Below are 16,698 nucleotides of genomic sequence, written 5' to 3' on the forward strand. Positions count from 1 at the left end.
ACATCTTTCCGCAGGGCCCGCAAGACAGAGCTGTTCCGCCTGGACTTTGGTTTGGACTCAGTCTGACCCTAAAGTTTCCCTCCCCTTATGGTTTTGATCTATGGGCTACCATTAAAATGAGGCTGCATTTTAAATTGTATTTTAACCCGTATTTTAATAAATTGGTGTTTTGTATGTGTGTGTGTTTCCCCCCATTATGTTTTTATTGTAATTTTACTGGTGTTAGCCGCCCTGAGCCTGGCTCTGGCCAAGGAGGGCGGGGTATAAATAAAATTATTATTATTATTATTATTATTATTATTATTATTATTATTATTACGCATACAACCTTCCCTACCAAAGGCACTTTTGCCAGATGTTTCCCCCCAATGTAAGAAACCTACACTGGAGGGTAAACAGCTGGGAGTTTTTTTCGGGGGCCCTTTCACCTGTCTCCCAATACTTTTGTCCTGTACAAATAAGCATGAATTCAACTTGTTGGGACAATATATTATTTAGTTCAAATTTCTTCTTTCGCCTCTTACTATATAATTCATCAGTTGGCTTGTTAATTATCAATGTCCATGAGTCATTTATTTCCTATTTCAGTTTCCCCTCCTTATGTGACGAGTAGGCTATAATTCAACCTCTAATAAAAGCTTTATATGCTTCCCGTTTATATATCCTAGCAGTCAACGTGTCAGTATATATATCAAAGAATTGTTCATTCTCGGTCTTCATTTGTTTTACAAACTGGTCACCATTAAGTACAGTGGTGCCTCGCAAGACGAAATTAATTTGTTCCGCGAGTTTTGTCGTCTTGCACTTTTTTCCGTCTTGCGAAGCACGGTGTCGGGAAAGCTTTGGAAAAGCTTCAAAAATCACCAAAGTCTTTAAAAACCTCAAAAAAGGCTACCACACCGCGTTCTATGAGTTGCTCCTCGAAGTCAAGTCGCAACTGTATTAACGGTGTTAAGAAAAAGGAAACAAACTTGCAAGACGTTTCCGTCTTGCGAAGCAAGCCCATAGGGAAAATCGTCTTGCAAAGCAGCTCAAAAAACAAAAGACCCTTTCGTCTAGCAGGTTTTTTGTCTTGCGAGGCATTCGTCTTGCGAGGTACCACTGTACAGTGATACCTTGGCTTAAGGCGGGGATCCGTTCAGAAGCCAAAAATGACGCACGCCAAAGCGTGCGCAAAGCACCAAACCTGGAAGTAACCTGTTCTGGTACTTCCGGGTTTGGTGCCGATGTTTGGCGGAACAGACTCCCACCAGAGTGGACGCCGGACGAAGTACGACTGTAATGAGACGTTAAAATACCAGTTTCTTGGTATGTTAGCTGTATTATAATACTTCCAATCCAAGCTAATTGCACTGTCATCAGATACACAACATCAATCAATCAATAATCTTTATTACAGTCACAGACCAGCATAAGAAAAACATATGAATAAAATACAGCGGTACCTTGGCTTACAGCAGGGATCCGTTCCGGAGCCCCCGCCGTAACCCAAAAATGACGCAGGCCAAAGTGTTGTGTCTGTGCATGCACGTGCGTGATTTAGTGCTTCTGCACATGCGCGAGCAGCAAACCCGGAAGTAACCCGTTCTGGTACTTCTGGGTTTGCTGCCGACGTTCCGCGGAACGGACTCAAGCTAGGGCTGACGCAGACCAAGGTATGACTGTAGAAGTTAGGATTTACACAGGTAATTGTTAAAGCAAATAAAAATAAGAAAACAAGCATAGGATAAACATGTGAATAGAATACAAGGTTAAACACAGATAATGGATGGATAAGAACTGATAATGAAAACTGTTAAGAACTAGAAGACAGCTAAAACAGCTATAAGGTGGAGCTTAAGGGAATACAGGTCTTGCAGCATACATCAGTATCACAATCTTGAATTTGATGGACGCTGATATTAAGAAAAAATCCAACCTAAAACAGGGTCAACCAAATTCAACTCTTGCATGTACTTTTTGAGAGTTTCTCTAACTAATGAAACTTTTTTCCCTGGAGGCTTGCTTCTATCCAGGTTAGGATCAATTATTTCATTGAAATCACCTCCTATTATAAGTTTATTGTAAGTACTTTGACTTAGATGACCAAAACATTGATAAAATATATCTGGAGAATCTACATCTGGCCCATATATATTAATCAACATTATTACCATTTCGGCAATTTTCACACACAAAATTAAATACCATCCATTTTCATCACTAATAAGTTGTGATATATCCACTCTCAATCCTTTTCGTATCAAGATAGCAAGGCCTCTAGCACTGGAAATAGAATTTGCAGTATATACCTTTCCTACCCAATTCTTCATTAACACTTTTTTGTCTTGATTTAACAAATGTGTCTCTTATAAATAACCAATATAAGTATTTAAAGATTTTAAGTATTGCAGAATTACTCACTGTTTTTTGGACTCTCTCAGCCCTTTTACATTTAAACTAACTTCCTATTATATTATTAACTTCCTTTTGGCCCCTCTTATCTTGGTTGTAAATCCACTATTCATTGTTACAAGGTTTCTTGTATATGCATGTACAGTGGTACCTCGGGTTACATACGCTTCAGGTTACATATGCTTCAGGTTACACACTCCGCTAACCCAGAAATAGTGCTTCAGGTTAAGAAATTTGCTTCAGGATAAGAACAGAAATCGTGCTCCAGCGGCGCAGCAGCAGCAGGAGGCCCCGTTAGCTAAAGTGGTGCTTCAGGTTAAGAACAGTTTCAGGTTAAGAATGGACCTCCGGAACGAATTAAGTACTTAACCTGAGGTACCACTGTATATAAAACCTGCCATTCATATACCTCAAATACTTCTTTCTTATCAGCTTGATTCTGACTTGTTAATATTTTTATTCAAAAGGCAGTGGTGACTTTTGCTGCTTCACTAGTCGATAAACAGGTGGTATAAAACATTCTTTTGTTGTTGGTTTTCACTGCTGACTGTTTACACTCCATTCTATTGGCCGAACGCCTAGAATGGCAAAACAATGTCTTCAACAGTGTATCCTCTTATTAATCAGTTAATGGAATCATCCAAAGCTTCACTTCCAGGGTGTCAACCGATTTTAGTGAGGAATGCCTTTGCAAAGTCTGGATGGTTGAGATTGTGAGTTTGACCAGAATACTGAATACAAGACTTTGCCAAGAACTGAATGTGGAATTCCATATTCTTTGCCCTACAAAGGCCTTTGCTTTAACAAATTTTGAGTGCGCTTGAATCACATCCTTGGAGAAGTCCAGAAAGAGAAATATCTTCACCAGGGCTTCTATGGATTTTTGGCGGAATTTGTCTTTCTTATCTTGAGGTCAGGGGAACGAAACATCTAAGGGAAAACAGTGATATGAGGAAGAAGTCAATACTCATACGTCCAAGGTAATGCTTTAGATTCAGAGTGCTTGGAAGTGTGTTCACACCAGAATCTAAAATTTAGCCATCTTATATGATCGTTTGCCCTCTTCTGTGTTGGTGTAATGTGAACAATGGGTGAAATTGCACAGTGCTTGGGCTCGTGCCTTGAGGAGCACATTTCCCACGTCTGGATGTTCTGAGATAAGGGTGCCGGGTGCCCTGCGTTGCCATAGCAACACCAGAACGGTCTAGTGTGCGACTTGTGGAGTCATTCACCCTCCCATTGGTCCAGGAAATGTGCCTACATGTAGAGACAGGAATAGTAGCCTCTAGGGCATTGCTGTCTTGTCTGTGCCCTGTCCCATTTGCTGTCAGGGTCTGACTCTGTAGGACTCAGGGAAAGAGGCCGTCGGTTTTATACAGAAGCATTAGCTAGCATGGTGATCAGTGTCAATGGATCTGCTTATACATGTCTTTACTTCAAAGACCAGAAGAACTGTGTCTTGTGTCTGGAGACATTAATCACTTGGTTACTTTGAACTGTGTGTGAGGAGTTTCCCCCTTAACAAACTCTGGAAGATGTTGTTCAATTGGGAGCAGGAAATCTCTGATGACTCCGCTTCTGTGCTCATAACACACACCAGTTGAGGTGTGGTGAACTCCCAGCTGACTTCAGCATGCCACAGGATTCCAGCATTATCATTACATTTTATGAAAACATTGAGGGGGGCGGGGTTCAGAGAAATCAGTGCCAAGTAATGAAGATTACTCAGAATTCTAAATAGAAAAAAGAACCCTCAAATGTTCAGCTTCAACTACTCTTGCTTGCTTCCCAGTCCTCCAGCTCTGAAATAGTTAGAAGACAAAGCCAGAGTTTTGAAGTAGAGTTTAGGGATGTGACAGGCTGTAAAAGGCAGTAAGTTGGATAGAGAATCAGAGTAAGATGGTTGATTCCTGCTTTGAATCCAAGACTGTGGCTATGGGAGAAACAAGACTCTCTTGGGATGTCCATGCTGTGAACCCCTCCATCGTAGACTCAGATTGTATATATGTGTAAATAAACCGTATATCCCAAAGACACCACAGTACTCTGCTGTATCTCATTTCCCAAAAGGAAATACGAAACCTGGGAAAACCGCTTGGGAGCCCTGGAATTTTGTGCTGCTTGGAGATTGAGTTGGGGTACAGTCCTGTCTTCCTTTTTTTGAGGTCCAGAGAGCACAGCACCTAAGGGGGGAGTCAAATGAGGAAAAAGTCAATACTCATACTTGGCTCCAAGGGCAATGCTTTAGATTTAGAATGTTTGCAAGTGTGTTCATGCCAAAATCTAAAATTTAGCCATAGTACTCCATCTTTTTTGAGAGTCTTTTCTTTTCTTTTCTTTTCTTGAGAGTCCCATGGACTGCAAGAAGATCAAACCTCTCCATTCTGAAGGAAATCAGCCCTGAGTGCTCACTGGAAGGACAGATCCTGAAGCTGAGGCTCCAATACTTTGGCCACCTCATGAGAAGAGAAGACTCCCTGGAAAAGACCCTGATGTTGGGAAAGATGGAGGGCACAAGGAGAAGGGGACGACAGAAGACAAGATGGTTGGACAGTGTTCTCGAAGCTACCAGCATGAGTTTGACCAAACGGCGGGAGGCAGTGGAAGACAGGAGTGCCTGGCGTGCTCTGATCCATGGGGTCACGAAGAGTGGGACACGACTAAACGACTAAACAACAACAACAACAACTCCATCTTTTGCCCTCTTCTAGCATTGGTATAAAGTGTTATGAAAACATGTTTTGGGGGGAACACTCAGAGAAGAGTTGCAATCAATGCCAAAGACTGAAAGGTCACTCAGAATTTTAAACTCACCCTCACATAGAACCCTCAAATGTCAAGATATCAGATATCTAACAGGAAATTCTACATGTGAAAATTTAAATTTCCATACACTGCTCTTTCCTTCTGGCATTCTATTCCCTGCCCCCAATCACATTAGAATCTCATGTAGGATCTTCATGTGATTTAGAGCTCCCTTCTGCCATCAGCGCCAATAATGGGGTACACTAGAGGGGGCAAAGCTTGTGCACATATCTCTGCTCTCCCTCGTGTGGTTCTAAGTGTGTAGGAGAAGTGAACAGCACAAGAGAGACACAGTCTTCCCTCCACATTTGGCTTTGATGAGTCTGAACCAACTTCAGAGCAAGCAACAGCCCACTTCAGAACTTCCTTTCAATGCAGAGCCAGTAGCTCCAGCTATTCTTGCTTCCTTCCCTGTCCTCTCATTCACCAGATTGCAGTAGGAAGTAGTATTCATCGGTTTGTCCTACTGCAGACAGGAGAAGGGAGCCAAGCGAAAGGAGGGCAGCTGCATCATTGTATAGTAGCCAGGAGAGTTAGTTCCATGTACACAGTTAGGGGGCTCTGTGCCAGACAGCTCTTGGGAGGGCCCCTTCCCCAGCTCTGATATAGTTGGAAGACAAAATCAGAGTTTTGAAGTAAAGTTTAGGGATGTGACAGGCTGTAAAAGGCAGCGAGCCGAAAAGAGGATCAGCACAATGCTTGATTCCTGTTTTGAATGCAAGACTGTGGCTATAGGAGAAACAAGACTCTCTTGGGGTGTCTCTGAACCCCTCCATCGTCGGCTCACATTGTATATATGTGTAAGTAAACCATATATCCTAAAGACACCACAGTCTCTGCTGTCTCTCATTTCCCAAAAGGAAATACGAACCCTGGAGATGCAGTTTGGGACCCCAGCAATCTTGTGCTACTGGGAGATTGAAGTGGGGAACAGTGCAAAACCCTCCCATATCTCATCTGCAAAAATTGTTTAAAAATCTGCCAAACCTGGAAATGTACCTTTCTTTCCTTGAAGTCCAGAGAATACAGCATCTGAGGGAAAAAGTGAAATGAGGAAAAAGTCAATACTCGTACTTGGCTCCAAGGGCAATGCTTTAGATTTAAAATGTTTGCAAGAGTGTTCGTGTTTAAATCTAAAATTTAGCCACAGTACTCCATCTTCCTCCCTCTTCCAGCATTAGCATTAAGTGTTATGAAAGCATGTTCAGGGTGGGGGGCACAGAGAAGAGTTGCCTCCCCCAGCTCTGAGAGAGTTAGAAGACAAAACCAGAGTTTTGGAGTAGAGTTTAGGGATGTGACAGGCTGTAAAAGGCAGCAAAACAGAAACAGAACCAGAGCACGATGGTGGGTTCCTGTTTTGAATGCAAGGCTGTGGCTATGGGAGAAACAAGACTCTCTTGGGGTGCCTGTGAACCCCTCCATCGTAGGCTCAGATTGCCTTTATGTGTAAATAAACCATATATCCTAAAGACACCACAGTCTCTGCTGTCTCTCATTTTCCAAAAGGAAATACGAACCCAGGGGAGGCAGCTTGGGAATCCAGAAACCTTGTGCTGCTTGGGGTACAGCTGTGTCTTTCTTTTCCTGAGGCCCAGAGAGCACAACCTCTAAGGGGGGAAAGCGAAATGAGGAAAAAGTCAATACTCAAACATGGCTCCAAGGGCAATGCTTTAGATTTAGAGAGCTTGGAAGTGTGTTCATGCCAAAATCTAAAATTTAACTATAGTACTTTCAAGGGACGCGGGTGGCACTGTGGGTTAAACCACAGAGCCTAGGACTTGCTGATCAGAAAGTTGGCGGAGTCTCAAAGTGGCTAACATTCTCCTTTCCCTTCCTCCCCCACAACCAACACTCTGTGAGGTGAGAGGCTGAGAGACTTCAGAGAGGTGTGACTGGCCCAAGGTCACCCAGCAGCTGCATGTGGAGGAGCGGGGAAGCGAACCCACCGCTCTTAACCACTACACCACACTGGCTCAGAGCACAAGGGCTGATTCCTGCTTTGAATGCAAGGCTGGGGCTATGGGAGAAACAAGACTCTCTTGGGGTGTCCGTGTTGTGAACCCATCCATCGTAGGCTCAGATTCTATATATGTGGGAATAAACCATATATCCTAAAGACACCACTGTCTCTGCTGTCTCTCATTTCCTGAAAGGAAATATGAACCCAGGGGACCCCAGCAATCTTGTGCTACTGGGAGATTGAAGTGCAAAACCCTCCCATATCCCATCTGCAACAATTGTTTAAAAATCTGCCAAACCTGGAAATGTACCTTTTTCGTCTTGAGGTCCAGAGAGCACAACGTCTGAGGAAAAAAAGTGAAGTGAAATAAACCATATATCCTAAAGACACCACAGTCTCTGCTGTGCCTCATTTGCCAATAGAAAACTTGAACCCTGGGGAAGCAGCCTGGGACCCTGGAATATTCATCATTTGGAAATGGGAATGGCATGCAACAATATCTATCATCTATCATCATCTATCTCACATATAAAACATCATACAATGATCTCTGTTACCTTTATATTTCTTGGTCTCCTTCTCCAAAAAAGGATGCATTTTAGAGAATTTATCTATTTGCTGTTTTAATCCAGGAGGGAAAGCTATTGCATCTATGGTTTTATTTTCATTTTCATTACACCTAGGAAGAAGAAAGTGAGGTTTATTGTGATCCATCAGGTCATTCTCAAGTCATTCTTAATTCAGTCGTCAGAATGAAGGAGAAAAGTGGGAACAGCAGGAAGATACCAAGGGCTCGTCCATGATAGGTTTATCTTTCATTCCCCCTGGTTTCCCCACGAAAGTCCCTGCTGTTTACCACTGAATCGGAACAAAGGTCAATCGGGTTTTCTGTGGGTTAACAGCGAAATAGAACCAAACATTTATCGGGATTTCTGCGGATTTATGTTTCTTCCATTTCAGTGGTAAGCAGCAGGTTTTCCCAGGAAAAGCGGTGGGACAAAATAAAAGCCTCTTTCTAGAAATCACAGGAAAAGCTGAAGTATGGATGAGCCCTGTGACAGCAGCGAATGGTATTGTCTGCCCTGTGCCCATTACAAAGATCTATGACAAACTGGGAAGTGAAGTATAATGCGGGGGGGTGGGGGTGGGAGAGTGTAAATCTACATAAACATTTTTCATATAAAATTTACATATAAAAATCAATCCATAATCTATCTTACCTCTCTTTTATTTTTTTTAAAAAATAAACTTTACCGTTAAGATGCAGAAATACTTTAAACAATCTGCCTGAAATTTTGACACACATTGCATACCGTACCATGTTTAAAAGTACAGCTAGGTCAGAAGTGCCTGATTAACTTGTGACAAAGTTGTGTTTCTACCTGGTCAGAACAGGGTATAATTCGGCCCAATTTAGTTGAGGATCCGGGTGAATCTGGAGCACAACCTTACTGAATATTTTCTCCAGCAAATTATGTTTGCACATAATGCACACAGTAACTAATAAGAGCCTCTCTTTACCCTGGCCTTTGTCATCTAGGAGATGTACTTTAGGACCCGCCCAGTTGTCTTGGATTGTAATTTGTTTTAACTATTTTTAATATTGTATTTTAATCCATAAATTGCCCTGGAACCTGACAGTGGAGGGCAAGTAAGAAATCTAATAATCCACCACCAACAACATCTCTGCTATGATATGAAGTATACAGTAGATGAAGAAATATCATCACTCCTTCCTAAAATATGCATTTTATATGCATAACACACACACCCCAAAATTCTATTCATTTTTGTATGCTGTTCTGGTATCCCCCAATACGCTTTTTGTACATTTCCCCGCACGAGATACGCAGTTTGGATAAAAAACGCATCACAACATTTGTATAAGTGTGCAATCAGATTGGTAATTGTTTTCTGATCTGCTTATTGGTCTGTAAACTGTGAATTAGATTGGTTCACATAGACCAAATCAATAATTTATCCCTTACCTCAGAGGAAGGAAATCAATACCAACCCACTATTCATAACAAAGCCACATACCTTTCCAGGATGCTTCTCATATTCTAGATGGAAGAGACAGAATGAGAGAAGTTCAGTCTTTTTTTTTAAAAAAAAAAATCATTTTTATTGATTTTCCAGTAAAAAACATCCAGTTAATATATCCAATCATAAAACTCCAATTAAAATAAAAAAACTAAAATAAAAAAGACCAAATTATAGTCCAAATTATAATTATTAATTTCTCAGGGGTCCCCACGGTCTGAGGAAATTCAGTCCTTTGCACCACACATCAGTTCACAGAGGGGACATACTGTATTTTTCTATGTATAACACAATGTTTTCTGCAGAGACAACACGCTAGTCCAGGGACCACGGGCCCCACTGGGCAAGGGAGGCATGAGAAGCTGCTCTCAGCCCTTGCCATGTTAGAGCCTTAAGGGGGAGCAGGCTGGAGTGGGGCCCCACCCATCCTCCACAGGCTTTCTCTTCCACATGCTTCCTTGCCTCCTTTAAATGCTACAGATTTCCATCTGCTTGTAAGTTACAAGGTCACGTGTAGTTTGGGCAACCTTAGTTTAAAATATTGATTTCTTTCGCCCTGAAGTACTTCGTACTCTGCCCAGTGCAACACAGGGTCCAGATTCAATTCTACTTGGTCAAAAATTAAGCTCCACCAGCACAAATGTTCCATATTATGACTCTAACTTTGTTTCTGTTTGACAGAAGTGGATGAAATTTGCAAGCCTGTTTGTCCCTCCAGAGTAGCTTAAACCTTGCAAATTAGAGGCAAATAAATGCAGGGGGCGTCCCATTGGGCAGCTTTGGCTCTCTTTATCTCTTTTTAAGGAAACCTCTATAACCTTTAATAAAAAATGGATGAAATTAGTGCCCATGGTTGCTCCTTTAGAGGGAATGAGTGATAACTGCAACAGTTCTCCCCACAAAGGTAGACTTTACAGTTCTGGAGTAGGGAAAAAAGGAATCACTTAACTTCGCTTAGTGTTTTATGGACAGTCTGAAAATAGGAAAACATGAGAGACAAGTGTAACTGGAGTAAAATAAGGAAGGAAGGAAGGGAGGGAGGGAGGGAGGGAGGGAGGGAGGGAGGGAGGGAGGAAGGAAGGAAGGGGACAAATAGGTCTGGGGGTTTGTGTTATGAGTCTTTAAAGTTGCTTTTGGGAAAGTGAAAAATAAAAGGGATTCCATTTTTTCCCTAGGATTGAGCTGTGCACACACAGACAGGTATTTTTGATTTGACAATTAGGCTGACTTTAGGTACCTGTTCGCAGGTAGAAGGGATACTATGACAGGGACTTGACACTGGCAGATGTAAGGAGACACCAACAAGATGCAACTTGAAGGGACATGAAATGGACTCATTGTTCTTGTCAAGCTTTCTTTGACCAACCCAGTTCCTTCCAGCAGTTTATTATTACTTTTCCCTTTGCTTTATATATCAACCAAATACTGAAGTGCACACACCTACTGTAAATACTTCTAAAGACCAATGAACAGAGTGTGTGGTGGTACAGCCCTTCCCCAGAGGACAACCTGGACGGTTTCATTCCACCATTGCTCACCTGCAAGAATTCAGTCACTGGCTGCTTCTGTTTCTCCTCCAGCTGCCTGATTAGGTTGTCAAGGGAGGCAATCTCCTCACAGAGTCTGGCAATATATTGATTCCTACAGTTTTTAATCCCATCGTCCAGTTGCTTCAATTGAGCCAGCACGAGGCGCTCTTGTTCTTCCAGAAACTGGTGCAATTGCTGGAAATCAGCCATGATTTTCTGCCTCTCCGTGGCCGTCTGCTTCTGCAAGGAGAGAGTCGTGGCCAGAAAAAGATGTTTAGATGTCCCCTTAATTCTATGTGCACAAGCTGACTGGCAGGGCAGCTGATGTTTACAGTCACAATGGTACAGAAGTTCAGTCACAGCTGAGGGCGGCAGGCAGGCTGGCTTAGCAGGAAATGGCCTCTTTGCTTGGCTCAGTCCTCAGTATTTTCCTGCTGCTCACCTACTGATCTATTAGCTGCTGCTGTTCTCTATTCCCTGGCATCTTCAGCCTGCCTTGGCCACCTCAGTCTGCCTAATAGTAGGGCCTGGAGGAAGTGACAAGAAGAAGGAGGACTAGTTTTGTGGCTCACTTCATTCTTTAAAATACCAGGCGCACAGCCTGGGAGTCATTTTGTGTCCAGGGCAGCTGTCTACCAGCTCCATCTGGTACGCAGGCTGAGACCCTACCTGCCCGCGAACTGTCTTGCCAGAGTGGTGTATGCTCTGGCTATCTCTTGCTTGGCCTACTGCAATGCGCTCTACGTGGGGCTACCTTTGAAGGTGACCTGGAAACTGCAACTAATCCAGAATGCGGCAGATAGACTGGTGGCTGGGAGTGGCCACCAAGACCATATAACACCAGTCCTGAAAGACCTATATTGGCTCCCAGTACATTTCTGAGCACAATTCAAAGTGTTGGTGCTGACCTTTAAAGCCCTAAATGGCCACAGCCTAGTACACCTGAAGGACCGTCTCCACCCCCATCGTTCAGCCTGGACACTGAGGTCCTCCTCCGAGGGCCTTCTGGCGGTTCCCTCACTGCGAGAAGTGAGGTTACAGGGAACCAGGCAGAAGGCCTTCTCGGTAGCGGCGCCCGCCCCGTGGAACACCCTCCCATCAGATGTCAAGGAAATAAACAACTATCTGACTTTTAGAAGACATCTGAAGGCAGCTCTGTTTAGGGAGGTTTTTAATGTTTGATGTTTTATCACTTTTTTATTATCATTAATTCTGTTGGGAGCCGCCAAGAGTGGCTGGGGAAATATTATTATTATTGTTATTGTTGTTGTTGTTGTTGTTGTTGTTGTTGTTGTTGTTGTTGTTGTTGTTATTATTATTATTATTATTATTATGCTGGCATGGCTGGCATTTTTGGACTCGAGGACTACATTCGCCCCTAGACAGCCCTACCAATTTTAGCCTGTCCTGCTGAATGTTGCCTAACCTTGCAGGCAGCTGCTCTTCAAGCTCTGAAGCGGAGACCTTTCCCAACTCTACCACCCAATATCCATTTAATTGATAATGCCAGTGATCAAACCTGGGACACTGTGCAAGCGAAGAATTAAGGCCTCACTCTGTCAAGTATAACCATCCTGGAGAGGCAAGAAGATTTGCACCTACCAGCATATTCTGGCTTTCGTTCTCCCCCTTCAGTTTAGAAGACAGAATTTCTCCTTTCTGTTTGTTCAGGAACTCCAAATGACGCATAATTTTACCCTGGGGTGGCCAAAAAGGCATTTGGGTTAGTTTGGGCAGCAAAGATATACTCATAAAATTGTAGCAGCCTCATAAAATTTTCTGCACCAAACCATGATCTTTTCCAAAGTTAAATTGGGGTATGAACCAAAGCTTGTGGCTGGTGCACAGTCCTATTCACAGCTCGCTCTTTTTCTTTTTTCTTTTAAGAAAAACAGCTTGCAGTATTCACCATGAAGTTGTTACTGTAAATGCCACACTTTTAACATTTGGGGTGGAAAGGTGCTGGTACTGCGTATCACTGAGTACTTATGCAAAGTTTATTGCAAATGGCATACTTTTCATTTCATCACATGGATGAGAAATCTAAACAGGTGTTGAATCACTCTGCCTTTCATAGCTAAAGGCCAGATGGGGAAAAAATCCAGGAAGCTGAAATATATGTCAGAAACATTGTAAAGTACATTACATATTATTGGTAATAAAGGTTGCCTGTCAACTTTTAAGTTCAAAAAATATGAACAGGAACATAACACCAGGTATACATGTTGTGTCCAAATATATTTATACCTGATTTAGACCAACTGATATTAACTGAGATTTTACAATGTATTCATCTCAATTGAAAAAAAACAAAACTTCCGTGCACTAATGTGAAGGGTGAAACTGAGATCTGGACATAGGCTAGGTCTGGTTCAAAGGCAGTGGTTTTGATCTGCAAAATGCCACACAGGTGAGAGTCACTTAGTCTTGTCCTCATGCTGTTCTTGTTAAAGTTCATAGCAGAGAATGTCTTCTCACACAAATATGTTGAGCCAAACAAGCTCAGCATTTTCTGCATGGATAGGACTGCACCTGATACTTCCCTGATGGCACAACGAAACCAGATGTTGTCTGTGTTAGAATATCTAAAGGTACCATGTGCTGGTACCTATTGCACCAAACAGCTAAGGTAAAGGTAAAGGACCCCTGACCACTAGGTCCAGTCGTGTCCGACTCTGGGGTTGCGGTGCTCATCTCGCTTTATTGGCTGAGGGAGCCGGCGTACAGATTCTGGGTCATGTGGCCAGCATGACTAAGCCGCTTTTGGCGAACCAGAGCAGCGCACACAAACGCCGTTTACCTTCCCGCCAGAGGGGTACCTATTTATCTACTTACACTTTGACGTGCTTTCGAACTGCTGGGTTGGCAGGAGCTGGAACCGAGCAACGGGAGTTCACCCCGTCGCGGGGATTCGAACCGCTGACCTTCTGATCAGCAAGTCCTAGGCTCTGTGGTTTAACCCACAACGCCACCTGCGTCCCCTACCAAACAGCTACAGCTCCCAAAATGCATATGAGAAAATAGCTAATGAACTCACATGTTTGCAAGCAATGCAACTGTAGTCTTTCAGAAATCCATGGGACTTCATGTCCAGGAAGATGGGGTTATGAAACAAAGACCCACCTATCTTTCCCAGTGTTATCCACCCACCCATCTTTCCATTTTAGTCCCACCTGTCTGCAAGGAACTCAAGGCAATCTACATGGTTCATCTCCCCTCACTTTAACTCTCACAACAGCCCTGTGAGGTGGGTTAGGCTGGGGGAAAGTGTCTTCCGGCCACAGCAGTGAGTTTTAAGTAAGAGTGGCAATTTGAAGCTGGTTCTCTCCCAGCCCTCGAACCACTACATCACAATGGCTTTCAAATTTCTGAAAGGAAGGAAGATATGAGTGTACCAGAGCATAGACAACAGTAGCTAGGCTACTCCTGTCCAGATAGGGGTGTAGCTGGGCATCAGCCAAAGCTGAAGGGAGGCACTATGTGCCACTGAGGCCACCTGAGCCTTGAGCGACAGCAAAGGATCCAGGCCAGGAGGACCTCCAAGCTACGAACCTGCATCTCCAGCTCCTGACAACCTTCCCACTGGGCAGACTGCCCTCCTAGATCACCGGGGGGGGGGCTCTTGAGCACAAACTGGTGGGCATAACATCTGTTTCCCAACATATATTCTGGGACTAAAGAAAGAGGGAGACTGCTGGGACCTGGGGACATCAAATGCTTCCACTAGGCTGGCTTATACAGAGTCAGACCTCTGGTTTGTTTTCTATACAGACTGCTTTCCAGGATTTGGGACAAAGGCTGTCTCCAGCCCTACAGAAAAACGCTAAGGAATGAAGCTGGTGCCCTCTGCTGAGCTAGGGCCCTCAGACCAGCCTTCAAGTTTTCAAGTTCTCTTGGAACTTCTTGCGAATGTTCCTGCTACTGAATGCTCAGTAGAAGATAGTGAGTCCTGCAGCTCCTAACTCGCTTCCGGCCTCTCCCCAGGCTGAAACATTCACCAGCTCCAGTTCACATCCTCCTCAAGTCTTTTTTTTTGCCTGGCTAGAATGTGTCCCTGAACTCCACTAATCCTTCCCACTTACTTAGATGGCAGACAGAGACGGCAATGAGAGCATTTGTAGGAAGTAGTCTACTGCAAAAAGGTGAAATTTGCAAGTGTTGCTCTGTCCACTTTTGCCTCGGGACCCAATAAGCAGCAGCGTTTGGGGCACAAACACCCACCCACATGCCCCGCCCTCAGGCTGAAATATTTCCCCCATACCTAGGATAAGTGAGCATCCCTTGGAAGTCTGGTCCCCAATCCTACATCTCCCTACCTGATACTCCTCAAAGGCCTCCTCCTTTGGGATCACCTTGTGGTCCCTGTGCTCCTTGGATTTGTCGCACACCACACAGATGGGGTCTTGGTCGTCTTTGCAGAAGAGCTTCAGGGGCTCCTGGTGTCTCTCACAAACCTTTCCCAGTGCTTCTGCCCCTTTTGCCATCTGAAGGCTGAATTTCTTGGCTATTTCCACAATGCTCGCCAGTTGCCGGTTGGGCCTGACATTCCTTTGCTGACGAGGTTCCCTGCACTGGGGGCAAGAAGCATCTTGGTCTGAGTTTCCCCAAGCCTGGGTGATGCAGCTTTGGCAGAAATTGTGGCCGCATTCTATGGTCACTGGATCTGTGAAATACTCCAGGCAGATGCAGCATGTTGTTTCCTCACAGAGGTTCTGGACTGGACTCTCGTCTGCCATTTCGTCTGCCTGAAACGGGAATAAAAACCTTAGTTTTGTTTTTTGCAGTTTCAAACCACAGGGCGGGCCTTTCCCTCCCTCTGGGTGACTCATAGTTTTTTTGAAAAGAAACAGCATAAGCCGGGGGAAACTGTGCAGCTTCACATCCGTACCGTGAATTCAAAGCGCATGGTGTCTGCCAAAGAATTATGGCAATGGCCGTTTACCCCAAAAAGCTACACTTCCCAGCACCCTTAACTACAGTCCCCAGGAAAATTTGAGGGAGAGCCATGTGGCCATCATGAGGCTAATAAAAGGTCAAATACTGACAGGAGCAGGAAGAAAAAGGAAGTACAGTGGAACCTTGACTTACAAACGCCTTAGGTTATAAACGCTTCAGGTTACAAACTCCACTAACCTGGAAGAATTACTTTGAGTTGAGAACGGAAAATGTGTGCTGTCGGTGCAGTGGCAGCAAGAGGCCCCATTAGAGAAAGCATCCCTCTAGTAAAGAACAGTTTCAGGTTAAGAACGGACCTCCGGAACGAATTAAGTTCATAACTAGAAGTACCACTGCAAAGCCTAAGAAAAACAATTGTTAACTTGAGAAGCAATCAGTGAGGGAAGAATTGGTTTCCTGTCTCCCACCCCCAGTTCTCAAACAGTATCTTATTGCAAACACTGTTGCTCCAGTCCCAAATGTTAACAGGATTTGGGGACAACTAACTTTGACTTTTGAATTCGCCATCCCCTCTTATGCAGCTTAGTTTCCTTCCTCACCCACCCACCCACCTTCCTCCAAACCCCACCCACCCACAACATCACCTAAGTGAAAAGTCACCTGGGACTGTTTCATGCAACTGTTCTATAGCTCTCGGGTGGGGGGGGGAATAATTCATTGGTATTTTCTTCATCAGCTTTTGTGGGGAGCACTGTTTCCATTATGTTTGTACCAGAATGCCCCCTGCTTTTATATGGGTTCAAATTCTATATACCCTTCTCTGAGTGCATAACTCCACAAACCCTTTTGTAGGGAAAACAATTGGAGAGAAAAACATGGGATAGGGTTCAGCTGGCCTATGAAATTTCAAGTTGTCCTTGAAATCTTGCCCCTCCAATCTGTTTTATAGGTATTTGGTGCCACCCACGTTCTTAGGAACTGCCCTGAGACCCCCGGGTATAGGGTGGTATAATAATAATAATAATAATAATAATAATAATAATAATAATAATAGCTTCTTCCAATCACATT

At 43.8% G+C, this 16,698-nt stretch overlaps 1 protein-coding gene across 1 annotated transcript; it reads right to left on the reverse strand.

Moving 5' to 3' along the window:
* Positions 1–1,282: 1,282 nt before the first annotated feature.
* On the reverse strand, positions 1,283–15,595 carry LOC114592025 (zinc finger protein RFP-like). The gene is made up of 9 exons (XM_077923089.1): positions 15,048–15,595; positions 12,334–12,429; positions 10,741–10,971; positions 9,200–9,222; positions 7,717–7,838; positions 6,717–6,806; positions 6,187–6,231; positions 4,477–4,577; positions 1,283–3,324 (listed from the first exon to the last, which is right to left on the reverse strand). Exons 1-9 carry the CDS (start codon positions 15,582–15,584, stop codon positions 3,268–3,270), a joined length of 1,302 nt encoding a protein of 433 aa, XP_077779215.1. The 5' UTR covers positions 15,585–15,595; the 3' UTR covers positions 1,283–3,267.
* Positions 15,596–16,698: the final 1,103 nt, after the last annotated feature.

Source organism: Podarcis muralis, chromosome 2 (assembly GCF_964188315.1).
Source record: "Podarcis muralis chromosome 2, rPodMur119.hap1.1, whole genome shotgun sequence".
NCBI classification, from domain to species: Eukaryota; Metazoa; Chordata; class Lepidosauria; order Squamata; family Lacertidae; genus Podarcis; species Podarcis muralis.

Coding starts and splice junctions, on each gene's coding strand:
- LOC114592025 (XM_077923089.1), bottom strand. CDS start 15,584: ATGCTGTTTCTTTTCAAAAAAACTATGAGTCACCCAGAGGGAGGGAAA. Junction 10,972..12,333: donor ACGAAAGCCAGAATATGCTG/GTAGGTGCAAAT, acceptor CTCTCCTTGCAG/AAGCAGACGGCCACGGAGAG. Junction 4,578..6,186: donor AAAGAAAGGTACATTTCCAG/GTTTGGCAGATT, acceptor CTCCCCCCTTAG/GTGCTGTGCTCTCTGGACCT.